Raw genomic sequence first — 13,707 nt, 5'->3', positions numbered from 1 at the left:
AATTACCTCTGGGTGCACACTTCCCACAAGAGAACCACTCTCTCCAATCTCTCAGTTCTAATCCTCAAAGGGAATCTACAAAACACCTTTTGTAGACAAGCCTACAAACTTCATTTCATAAATCTACTAGATACAAACAATCATGGACTAAATATAGACATTGGATTTATGGCACATTATAACCTGCCTGCCATCTGATAAGCCCAGGTAACCTGCCTGCATTTTACCAGCTACATTCTATTGCCAGTTCTACATTCCTCCTTCCCCTCCTCCCCACCTGTCTAAAACCTACCGTCTCCCATTCCCTCAGATCCTCACTACCACACATTTGCATTTTCACAGACCTGCATTTTGCACACTGTTATTGTACTTATTCTTATTATTCTTGTATTAATTATTGTTATTATTCTACCCAGGAGAACATACAAGCACCAAAGGACTCTCCTTATGTCTGAAGAAGGGTGTTTATACTCGAAAGCTTGCAATAAACAATTTTTCCAACTATTTAGTAGGTCTAATAAAAGATATCACATCTACCCAAAGAAACTTGTCTGCCAAGGTCCCTTTTATAACTGAACAGTAATTAAAAGGAACTCAATTCCTTTAACTTGTGTGGGTACAGGCCTTTGCTATCACAGCTGTAATCCTGTGGTTATAGCTTTACCTGCCTGAAGAAAGAAATAGTTCACTTAGCAATTCCAATGGTGTAGCCGTAAAAAACTGCTTGGCAGTAACATGAAACTAGAATTTTTTTTCTATCTGAATTGTTCTGGAACTACTGGTCATTAAAAAGTACCATGATATATGTATCACAGTAAGCAGTACTGTCCACTTCTCCACGCCATATACAGTACAAGGAGACATATGGTATTAAAATAATCCTGTATGATTTTGAGGGCTACATATCTGTGCTTGTACTGATTATTAGAGGAAATTATCTGTCCCAACACTGGATAATTGTGTTTCATCAAAAGTTGAAGTCAAGAACCTGCAGGAACTAGAGTTGAGCCCCTTCACTCCCAAACATTTTGGTGAACTGATAAACATTCTGCTGATGAGACTGGTTATAAAATCCAAGTCTCGCTAAATGAAATGTCACTTCATTTAATCTGACTTGCACGTGGGACATGGATACTTCCATTATAATTAGTTTTTTTTTAAAAAGATGCAGCAGCAGCAGGGTGGAGAATAATTAAAAGCAGAACAGACAAGCTATACAGTTACTCAAGTTAGTTCAGGAGGCTAACACTACTTTGGAGAACCATATTTATAACTCCTTATACCTTTTTATTTTAATTCTGTGTAAAATCTTAACTTGATGCTCCACTAACACACTCAATTTCATGATTCAACTCTGATTCCAACTATCAATTTGTCTTAAAAAGTACCTACTTAAAGTACTGCATTAAAGGTGTACCTCTCTTCTTCCCCTCAAAACAACTGTAAAAATTTTACTTGATTTCTATGCAAGATCAGCCTATAAATAGGTCCCTGATCATCAGCCTGTATTTGGGCTTTGACACAATTTTCAGTTGATCCTTGAAAAAGACATTGCCCAATATTTAACGAAAAGACTGTCGACTTATAATCAGAGCAATACAAGAACATCAAAAATGTAACTGCTTTTGATTTCTGGAAAGCCCAAGGTCCATTCAAAAAGTTCCCAAGTTTGAAGCACGAAGTAAGATATTTTCTAGTTCTCAGGTCTCTCACACAGTACTGATTTTATACTTTACACATATAAAGTAAACTACATTACATAAACTACATCAGTACTGAGAGAGAACTGAGAACTAGAAAACATCTTACCTCATCCTCCAAACTTGGGAATTTAAGAGAGTGTTGTATACAGGTGACAAAGATACACCCAAATGCAAGATCAATTTTGGGGTACACTGGGCATGTCTATATGTGACACTTAATGCTCAGTAGCCTAATACTACTGCATATTAGTGTGCACAGCAAAAACTGTGCTAATATGCACATTAAGCATCACACAAAAAAGCTTGTGATCCTGCTAATGTACAGTATAGCAGCCTATTGTGCATTTATTTGGTACTTGATTATACAAGTACTAAATGTAATGCACAGTAGGCACTGCATATTAATAAACATGTAGACATGCCCAATGTGTATCACACAGATATTTCCTCAACTTGGATTTACTACTGTGGAATTTGGTCACTAATTACAGGTACTGTTAAGCTATGTTCAGTGTTATTATTTTTATGTTTGCATGAATCATTGGTTTTGGTATTTCTGTATTTTTAAAAATTGACTAATGATGGGTAGTGAGTTTATTTCTGACACTCATTTAGTAAGCTTCAGCTCCAGACAATAGCTATTCTCACATGAGAGAAACCGTGGCTTTCAAAAACAAAGCCAATTTCTAGAAGATACACCTATAACTAGTGTGCACAACTTAGCCTCAAACAATGGCTGGACAATACCTAAAGTACAGTTGAAAAGCATCTATCTCCCCCTTTAGAAAAAGGAAGAGTGGAAAAATATGGTCTGAAGAAAGAAATGCTATGCAAGGGTATATATATTATTATACTTCTTTAATAAAATACTGAATGAGGAAAGACATCTATTTTGATAGATAGATGCCTGCCTGTGGAAAGGAAGTCATCTGGATAATGCACATGCTCCCTGAAAACTGAACCAAAAAATAAAGAAGAGTAGAGAATGTTAAAGTATTTAAGAAATGTTTCTTGTGGGAAAACTTTGTCTAGGGCAAAGTTCCTATGGGAGAGCTGGGATAATCTGATGAGCTGATTGTAGTGCTGGCCAAAGAAAACATTTTGAAGGAAACTGGTGGATGTCAGTGCTATCTCAAAAGTTGCTTCTAGTTAGAGAAAGAGGGCGAGGTATTTTCCTATTTGTTTTGCATCCTGTTCTAATTCTAATACTGTATTTTCTCATGTACAACATGTACATTTTTCCCAAAAACCACCTGCTGGAAATTGGTGTGTGCATTATATGAGAGAAACATGGTAAGAGAGCAGGTTCTGCCTTACCCAGCGGAAATGAAAGCAAAATCTACAGCAATGTGCGGGGAACAGAAAAATAGGCAAGCTATGCTCTCCAATTGCTGAGACTTAGTTACTTAATACAAGGAAAGATCTTTTCTCTTCATTCTGCCTTTCAAAAACAAGGACGAAACTTTAGTGTTCAAGTATCAGGATTTGGTCAAACAATATTTGGGAAAGGAGTCTTTAAAACAAGCTGCCAAGGGCCACAAAAATATGGGTACTAGCAATTTAATAGGTGCACTCTCCTTCTAATGCAGAGTATTGATCCAATGCCTAATCAGAGGGTCTGTAGACACTGCTTTGCTGAGATTAAGATGCAAAAGTCACAGGGTTTTGGGTTCTGAATAATCATCACAGTTGTCCCAAGAGTGAGACTTCTGTCTCAGAAATATATATATGTGTATACATCCACTGTCCTGCTTCGAGTCCCTCTGAGATATGGCTCATAAAAGGTACTAATATATTTTTCCTGGGACATCCTGTGGTGTGTATATATTAGGAGTGTGTGAAACGGGCCGTATTCAATTTGGATTCGGCCCAAATTGGGGACAGCAATTTGATTTGTTGATTTGGATCACTGTCCCCAATTTGATTTGGCCAAATCCGAATCTGAAGATTCAGTGCTGGTTTGGAGAATCAGCAATTCTGCCATAGACACAGCTTTAAATGTTTTTTCTACTTACCTTAAGGTACCAGGCGGCTCATGAATGCTGCAATGGTGAGGCGGATGGACCATCCCACAGGAGCGCAGGGGGGCCACTGCGTGCTCGGCAGCGAACCTGGAAGTGGGCCAGAAGTAATTCTGGTCTACTTCCAGATCCACCGGGGAGTGTGTTGAGGGGGGGGGCCCCCACACCCTCTGGCTTGGCGATCAGCCATGGGGGGACCCCAGGTGCATCCTCAGACCCAGGAGGCACCAGTTGCCAAGCCAGAGAGCACAGAGGGGCCTCCGAGCATGCTCCCCGGCAGATCTGGAAGTGAACCAGAAGTGCTTCTGGTCCACTTCCGGGTCTGCCGCTGAGAGCGCTGGGGAGCCCCCCATGCTCCTGTGGGACGCTCCATCTGCCCCAGTATCGCAGCAGTGATGAGCCACCTGGTACCTTGAGTTACATAGAAAAAACATTTAAAGCTGCGTCTATGTCTGAATCGCTGAATCTCTCTGAATAGTTTCCAAGGGTTCCGATTCGATTCAGAGAGATTAAAGGGTCTCCTGATTTGATTCGGATTCAGAGATTCAGCCACCAAATCAGGCTGAATCTCCGCCAAATTGAATTAGGGACCAAAGCTTCACACAGCCCTAGTATATATATCTATAGCAACAGATAGACAGAGAGACACCACAGGATATCCCAAGAAAAAAAATATTAGTACGTTTTATGAGGCATATCTAAGGGACTAAGGTCCCTTCCAACCTTAAGGCTGTAAATTAATGTTGCATTTGATCCAGTATTGATTTATATACACACATCACCCTTTTAAGCTACATTATTTCTCCTTTGCAAGTAGGCAGTCAGTGAGAGGATGCACCCTGACAGAGTTGGCCCTTCAATGAGCTGCAATAATGAGACAGAGATAGAGATTTTTGCTTAAATTTATATTATGGTTCTATGTCTGTTATGTTGTTTTTGGGAGCATGGCTTTTAGCCAAAATCCTTAATAATAAATTAACTAGATATATAGATATATGGTTATTGCAGCTCATTCCAGGGCCAACCCTGTCAGGGTGCATCCTCTCACTGACTACCTACTGACAGAGGAGAAGTAGTGCCGCTTAAAAGGGTGATGTGTATGTAAATCAATCCTGGATCAGATGCAATATTAATTTACAGCCTGAGGGCTGGAAGGGACCTTACTGGCAACTAGTCCAAATTCCTGTGCAGATGGAAGATTTGCTGTTCCTAAACCATACCAAATAAGTATTTATCCAGACTTTTTTTGAAAATTTCGAATGAAGAAGATTCTGTAACTTCTTAAGGCAGCTTGTTCCATTGTCCTATGATTCTTACAATTATGAAGAGTTTTTTCCTGGGATCGCATTAAATCTCTTTTGCTGTAGTTTAAATCCACTGCCATGTATCCTGCACTCTGGGACAAGAGAGAACAATCTTTTCTACAGAAGACCAAAACTGTATGTACCACATCTTATACCACAGGTGGGGTGGTACTATCAATTCCTGGGCCTTGCCTACAATGCTTCTGCCAATGTAAATTTCATTTGCTTTTTTTGCAACAGCATCATATCACATGGGTGAAATCTGTTGAATTTGTGATCCACTATAACCTAGATCACGGGTGTCCAACCTTTTTGAATGTGGGGCTGGATCATGAACTTTTTATCACCCAGTGGGCTGGCAGGAGCAGGCGCTCACACGGCCTGTCCAGTCCAGCCACAGCCTGGGGGCGCAGGGGTCAAGGGGTGCTGCCTGACCCCGCTGTGTCCTCCCTGCCACCTGGGTGGCCTTGAGGATGCTCCCACACCTGTGCACCTGGGCTCAGCAGCCAGGGGGACATGTGGGGACTCTACAGGGGGGTGCAGGATGTACAGGGACACCCCCCTGCTCCCTGTCCCCTGGGGCAGCCCAAGCCCAAGCGGCAGGGGTCCCTCCCTCCCTGGGGCCCGTAACTCACCACCCCCAGCGCGATGTCTGTGGGTGCGTGGGGATGCGGGGAGGCGGAAGCGGCACTAGCTTCCCATCCTGACAGCCACAGCAGCAGCAGCAGCAGCAGCATCTCCAGCAGGCCCGGCCGCAGCATTCCTCTGAGCTGGCATCCGCGCCCCCTGTGCCCGCCCGCTGCACTGCAACCTGTTCCAGCCCACATGGCCAGCGGGGACTGGTGCAGGGTCAGGCCGGGATGCAAATGAGGAAGGGAGGGGCAGGGTTAGGAACAGAAACCCTGCAATGTGGGAGAGGGGAGGAGCTGGCATGCAAATGAGGAAGGGAGAGGTGGGGCGAGGAAGGGACACGGTGAAATGAGGAGGAAGGGGCGGAGCTGCACCACATCAGCAACATCAAGTTAACGCAGTGCATGTGGGAACCTTGTCCCTTCCCCAGCCCTTCAGCAGCCATTAGGCAGCTGCTGAGGGTCTGGGGGAGGGACAAGGAGTGGGAACGAAAGGGTTTACTTTCGTTTCCTGTCGCAGTACCGCGGGCCACAGAAAATGGCTTGGTGGACCACATGGTGGCCCGCGGGCCATATGTTGGACAAGCCTGACCTAGATCTTCATGGCAGTTCGAATGCCAAGTGCTAATACCATGTCAGGAACTCCCTATGCAAATGTATCACCTTATATTTGTCCTTATTGAAACCAATCCTCTGTGATCATTAAACTTTCCTAGTCTTGTAAAAACGACAGTCTGCAGCGGTCAGCTTCCATCGTGGCTAGTAAGAATCTCTCCATGTAAAGGGCCCTTGTAATCTTGATATCCCTCATTTCCTGTACTTAGCTGCTGTTAAGTATTGCTCTGTATTAAGAGCTGGCATGTACTATCTAAAATGTGGCTGTATTTCAGTGGTGACTTTCATGGTTACTATCTGTGTGCCAAGTGCTTCCAGAATATTTGGGTTGATGCTGGGCAGATACAACTTATTGTTTTGAAGTTCCATATTAAAACTGTTCTTACTTTGTCCAGCAAATTTTGTCTATGAACTCTTGCATAGTCATTTTGTCCCATTCTTCTGCATGTGGAGCTTTCCACGGGGCTTCATTAGGAATCTAAGAACATATAAGAACAATATTCACTCAATAAGCAGACTTCACTTTGAGTATGATTGTTCTTTATCAGGAATATAAGTGGCATAAAGAAGAGACTAAAAAGCATGGGCCAGACATTATACCTTTCAAGTTTTATGCCAATAATTTTAATAAAATCATTTAATTACAGTTTTAAAATTATGAGAAGTCCATATTAGGACAACTACACTGTGATTTAGGAGTCCATATTAGGAACATTTTAATTGTTTTAGTGATCTGTAGATGTACTCATTTTTATTTTTATGCTTAAGCAAATAAAGTGGTCCTTCCTTATTGTTTAGAAAAAGAAACCTAACAGAAGAGAGTCAACCTTAAAAACTGAGTAACAGGCAATTCATTCAGGGGAACTAATTCCATTTCATTCATAACATTAATTTATCATATAAGTTTCAAGCTCATATGAACCGCAGAATTATGTAGTAAGTAGCTCATTGGCAATGTACATAAAAATTCTGCCTATAAAATTTTAACTAGGAATAGCTGGCTTAACAACAGATAAAAACTTCAGACACTGGCACATTGTCTAGTGCAGTGTCAGAGACCAGTGCAATCCTTTTTACCCTGTATCAGCAATCAGCAACCTTTTCAGGCTGAGGATTGGAATGACCCAATTTGGGTCACAGGCAGCTCGCTGGTGCACAGGTGGGCACTAGGACCCAGCCATCGCTGCTGTATTCCCATACTGCTGGCATAGGAAAAACACCCTCGGCAAAATTAGGGGAAATCATTGGCAACCACTGCACAGGAAAAGTGCATCTGCTGCCACTTTTCTCTACACAGGCCACTACAGCTTTTCCCTGCACTGGCATGGGCAAGGTACCCACTACTGCTGCTTTCCCCTGCAGCTGCCACTGCTATTTCTCTCCATGCCAGCATAGGCAAAGTGACAGCTGCTGAAGGCCCCCACCACACCCAGTACCACCAAAACCCCATGGTCTGCAAGCTGGATCAAAACCACAGGCCATAGGCTGCCTTTGTTCTACACATACACACAGAACAGACAAAGACCAAGTGCCTTGGGTGAGTGAACTTCCACTTGACATACCTCCTTTCCCATTTCATCCATTGTCCTCCATAGATTGTTATAATCCAAGTAGACAAATGGGTTCCACATAGGCGGGAATGGACCCTTAAATGGATAAGATTTACCCTGAAAGGCAAAAGGTTTAAAAATCAAAATGCAATGTTAAACTCTAGTGGGTCACTTAGAATGAGCAGTAAACTCCCATGTGCAGGAGCTGGCACTGAAGGATTAAATGAACACCAAAACAAAACTCCTTCTCAATGCCAATTAATACCCATAGTAGGTGAGCTTCTGACAAGTTGGTTAATCACTTCTCCATGGATCACAAGTAATACAGAACAGAAGTTAAAAAAAAAAAAAAGTTGATAAAATACTATATCTTTAAAAGCAGACCACGAAAAATAGTTTTAGGTTGACATTTCCAACCGGGCCAATTAAAAGTTTAACCATAAGGTCAGGAAGGCCAGCACAAAGATGACAGATGGAATGGGAATGATAGCAGGATTACAAAATATTTTGGCAGTAGCTCTTTCTGGAATAAACAAATTGTTTTAGCTCATTTTTAAACTATATAAATATTTATAATGTGTTAATCTTTAAAATCATTCCCATTTATTAGCCATTAATAAGGTAGACATTTTAAAAGTCCTCAATACATCACTAAGTATTGAATAAATGGACTTTACACAAAGCTATTACTATGAGTTCAGGACATCTGGCTTAACAGGAGGGAAAAGATGGATGATTTGTTGGTGCTGTTCTATTTACGTGAGATTTCCTTGGTCATTTTTCTGGCTGGAAGAATAACATTTTTTGTGAAATTATTAGAAGATGGTTAGAAATCATTGGCTTTATATGATAATCCATTTCAACATATTTCAGAGTTTGCTTAGAATATTCATGGTTAAGAGTAAGGGGCAGCTTGAGTAGCAGGAATCAGCAGAATTGGTTAAACACTATATAAAACATGCATTTCAGAGTGTATGTCACCAAAAGTCATATTGAATTAATATATTAAACTTTAATAAACACTTGATACAGTACCCAACAAAATGATTACTGGAAAACATTCATTCAAATTGACTTGTTTAGAGGCACACAACATGATTAAATTTTAAGAACCAGGTAACAATAAATAACAATGTATCGTGTTAAGAAGTGTCCAATGAGCTGTTGCAAGAAGCAATTCAAGGCCTAGTTTTAATTTAGCCCCTTTTAATAATCTGAAAAAAGTGAAAGAGGAGCACATTATTTAAATCTGCAGGTTTTGCAGACATCACAGGACACAGTAAAATAAACACAAAAGGACCCCGAGAAATTAGAAACATGGTCCAGAAATAACAAAATGATCTACAACCTTAAAAAATGCAAGCTGATAACATTTGAGGAAATTTAATTCAAAGGAAAAGAGTTACTTAGAAAGCAGTCGTGTTAAAATCAAATATAAGGCTGATAGTAACAGCAAACTGGAAATCAGTTTCTGATAAAACAGCAACAATATTTCTCCACCCCTCCAACACATACATACACACCCTTCTATCAATGCCATCTTAGATGAGATGAAAGAGAAACTCTTTTCGAGTGGGTAAAATTCAGCTCTCAGTACAAGTGGAAAGAAAGTAGAAAAAGTGGCTATGTCCAGGCAAGCAGGGGTGTGTGGTTTATGGTGCCACAAACCACATGCAGGGAATATTAATATACGCTCTATGCTGCAAATTTGCAGTGCATGGCCAACATTTGCTATCAGGATATCTCAGTAGCAAAAAAGCACTGGGAAAAACCATGGTGCAGCACATGTGACAGAAGCATGCGCCAGCAGTCATGGAGGCTTGGTCCTCTAGGGAGATGCTCTGACTGCTGGCTACAGTGTCTCTACTCCTTCAGTTGTGCTCTGGCTCTTCTAGCATGCTGGTAGCTTGGGCAAAGACAGTTTGCCTGAAGCAGGACAATCTGTCCCTTAACAAAGTGCATGTACAGAGGCATGCGCTGTGGCAAAAAGTAGCAGCACAAATTTGTGTTGTTACTATTTTTGCCACTGCAGGCACATGCCCCTGCACAGCTGGCCATAGCCAGTGAGTTTATTTGTTGTAGAAATAAGACTTTGTAGGGCTGGCTTGAGAACATTTAGGTTTTGCAACAACTTGACTGTTTTTGAAGCTGCCAACATCAGTTTTAACAAAGCTTTAACTGAGAAGGTTTCTAAGGTCCACAGTAAGCTCCCAGCTCCTTATAAGGAGGGCAATCTTTTCAGCCTGAAAACAGACAGTTCAATGCAATTCCACTTTGTGAAAGTATTTGGAAGAGTTTTGTTTTCATTCCAGTCTAGAGCAATACCAAATTTCTAGAAGTCGCTAGAACATAATTCCATTTCATAGCAACTCTTTGGGCTAGGGACAGAAGTTATGCTTAAGCTGGTATAAGGGATCAGAAATCAGTTCATATTTGTAACAACAGAAGTTCAATGCACATAAACCCCTTTCAAAATGGCTAAGACCTGTTTAAGATAAACCCGGACGGATGTAGTATCGGACTTAACTGATTTAAGTTAAATCAGTTTACTGAACTTCTGTTCCAGATCATGTTAACTCACAGTCTCCTAGCATCCCAGGATGTTTTGCACCTATCCCACAAACCCCGCAAGGCTAACTTTGGCACAAGTTGTCTGCTCCAGCTGAGCAGGGAGACATGTTCTAGCACCCCCTGGCTTCTGGCCTGAGCCACTGCAGGCATTTAGCAGCATTTCTGGAATCAAAAGTGAATGTCTGAACACTTGTTTATTGGTTCAATCTACACAGCTTAGACTAACCTGCAAAGATTGAACTGATTCAGCCTCGGGCTTTTTGACTGTCTGTATGTACGTAGCCTTGCGGTTTCAAAACTTGTTTCCATCCTACACAGATAGAAACAAAAGCTTTTCAACTTTTTCACAAAAATGAATTAGTGTCATGTTCTAAAGGCCAGGTTTCTTAAGTGGAGTGGAGTGACTGGTGAATCCAATTTGAACGTCAGAAATCTTCCAATCAAAAAAAAAAAAATGTATCCAAACCAATCTCTCATCAATCATAGGCCTCCAATAAAATACCACATTTTGATTTTTAAAATGTCCTCAAACATGTTCTGACCAGCTCCAGTTACTTAAGAAAGCAAGTAAACACAATAACGCAAGCCAAATCTTCCTCCAAGTTTAGGAAGTCTGAAGTTCCTAATTTTGATTCCCAGTAGGGTTCATTTTGGATATATCTTTTAATAAGCCACATTGTATTCTGCACCTAGCTACTACAAACAATGGGCTCATCAGAAATGGCTAGAGCAGACAAATCTCTGCAATGGATTCACCATTTCTTTTCAGCATATTACCCTGTCCTATCTTTTTTAATGTCCACTTCAAGACAATGGAGGGGATTCAAAGATGACAATATTTAAAATGTCATTATTAGGCAGACAAACACCTTTGCTTCTCCTTCATTTCTGATACCACATCACAAACTATCCTGCTGCTTTGAGAGCAGCATCATGGATGAAAAGCAACTGGCTGAAGAGCTTCACAAGAATGATACAATGCTGGTTGGAAGAGGGAAAAATCTGGAAGATGTATTTTCCATCATCTTGTCTTCCACTGAAGGATTTTACCCTCAGATTTTCAAACTTTTCTATGGCTTAGGGATGTTTCTCTTTCCTTGTTATAAAAAGGAATTCCTGTCCTCTATTCTTTCTTAGATTTCTGAATTAATGGCTTGTTCAGCATGTTAAAAAAAACATACCTATTCTCCCAGACTTTGAGGAGGTAAAAGTAAGAGAACAGATAGTGTGTTGAACAAGTGGTGATTTCCTGTTATTTCCCTTGGTTAGTTGTGTTGAACATCAGGGTTGCAACAAAACCACAAGTCTTTTGTATAATTTGGACTGTGTTATAAATATTTTGTTGAAGGCACCTGGAAACAATGATAAGCAGTTATGCTTTATAGAAAATTAAATAAATGGTAAATAAACAAAGAAAAAAAATCAGATTGTGAGTGGTTCATGGCAGACAAGTATCATCATAATTTTGAGAAGTGACCTATATGTCAGTCAAGCTACGTAAAAAAGAACAACACTGATTAAATATTTTTAAATATTAGACAGTCTTTAAAGGAAAATAGAGCATTTGACATTATACTAAGTCAAATAAGCATTTGACATTGTACTAAGTAGGATAAAGGTCTCTTAATTCTCATGCTCAGGATATTAAATTGTAGTCAGAAAAGATATCTCCCTAGGTACAGCAATGCACCGTTTTGATGATGTACTGTGGTGAACTTACACTTTTCTCTGAAATAGATGACATTTTCCAGTGTCATATAAAAGATAGACCTTTGCTTTATGCTAGCATGACACTTCTTAAAGCAGGGGAGTGCAAAATTCAGCCCACGGGCAAGATCCAGCCCACCAGGCAATTTCATCCAGCCCACAGGCGCCCACCAATTAATTGTACCCCGCTCAGCCCACACCCTTTGCTACCACCCATGTGCATGGGAGGGCCCCAGCCTGGCCAGCATGCACAGCTACCGGGCAGGGCTGCTGCTGCCACCGCTGCAGCCATCAGGGGATCTTCTGGGCTTCCCCAACCTTCAATGGCTCCTCCTCATGTCCCTGCTACAGCACTCACTTCAAGCAGCAGGTAGGGAAGCTGCAGCTAAGTGGGAGCATGGAGCATGGGGCTGGATGGAGTATGGAGGCTGCACCCAGCAAGACGGTGGGAGCTCAGAGAGGCAGGATGTGGTTGTGTGAGGTTTGTGGGGTGTGAGGGAGGGTGGGGAAGCATGGGAACCCCCCCCACACACACACCTTCCATGGTGCACAGCCCCCACCACCAGTGACAGCAGCAGCAGGCAGAGGGGCCCTCAGGACGCTCATGGTCTGCACAGGCGCAGTAGCCTGCAGCTCCAGCCAGTTCTAGGAGCTGCATGTGGAGGCAAGAAACAGAGCCAAGGTGGTCTGCCTCTTGTACGGGACTGATGGGCAGTTCCTGGGACTCATTCACCACCATGGGGAAGCCCTGCACGCTGGAGCCGGCTGCCTTCCCTGCTCCCTGCTGACCTGTGCAACTCCCAGGACTCTGCTGCATCTGGGGGTAGGGAGAGGGGAAGGCAGCCAGCTCCATCACACGAGGCTTCTTCCCGGGGACACGTGAGAACTGGGAGCTGCACATGAGCCCCATGCCATAGAAGTGGACTGGCTCTACTCCTTGCCGCCACATACAGCTCCTGGAACTGGTTGGAGCCACACACTGCCAGGTGGCAGTGCCTGTGCAGGCCATGAGTGTCCCAAGGGCCTACTGCCTGCTGCTGCTGTGGCAGCACCATATGGGGGCATATGTGGGGGTTCCCCACAGCCCCCCACCCTCCCTCACACCCCATAAACTCCACTTACTGCCCATACCCCCCCAAATATACCACACCCCCAATATACCCATAGCCACACCCCCTCACAACCCCCACCAACATCCTATACACACACCCAACCCCTAATCACCCCCTACCCCTCCCCACACACACCATACACGAGCAAGACTTTATTTTTGAGCTATTATGTAATAATCTCTATATGCACTATGCAAACACAATTAAATCAGGACTAAAATATTTTAAAAGTAAAATTAAAATATATTATTGTAGATGTTTGACTTTTAGTATATGAATTAGGGTTTTTCCAGTTCCAAGATGGCAATGCCCCCCCAAAAAGAGTACTTCCGGGGGCAAGGGGAGGGACTTCCAGTGGCAAAGATCAGGGGTTGGGACTTCCAGTCCGAAGATGGTGACCAGGCGGCAGGGCACTTGTCAATGGGCAGGGCTACTGTTGCAGCCCTCAAGAGAACTCATTAAGCAGCCCTCCAGACAAAATACTAGCCAACTGCC

General features: G+C 42.3%; 1 protein-coding gene across 1 annotated transcript in view; it reads right to left on the bottom strand.

The window, feature by feature from the left end:
* The window catches only part of LOC102561639 (amine oxidase [flavin-containing] B), a 103,169-nt gene that overhangs the window by 39,378 nt on the left and 50,084 nt on the right, over positions 1-13,707 (bottom strand). The window contains exons 4-5 of the mRNA XM_014611208.3: positions 7,835-7,939; positions 6,659-6,750 (exon numbers count right to left, since the gene is read on the bottom strand). Coding sequence (XP_014466694.1) covers positions 6,659-6,750; positions 7,835-7,939 — 197 coding nt within the window. The remainder of the gene's footprint in view (positions 1-6,658; positions 6,751-7,834; positions 7,940-13,707) is intronic.

Source organism: Alligator mississippiensis, chromosome 1 (assembly GCF_030867095.1).
Source record: "Alligator mississippiensis isolate rAllMis1 chromosome 1, rAllMis1, whole genome shotgun sequence".
NCBI lineage: Eukaryota > Metazoa > Chordata > Crocodylia > Alligatoridae > Alligator > Alligator mississippiensis.
Note: the sequence above shows the minus strand (reverse complement) of the source record. Positions and strands in the feature narration are given on the sequence as shown.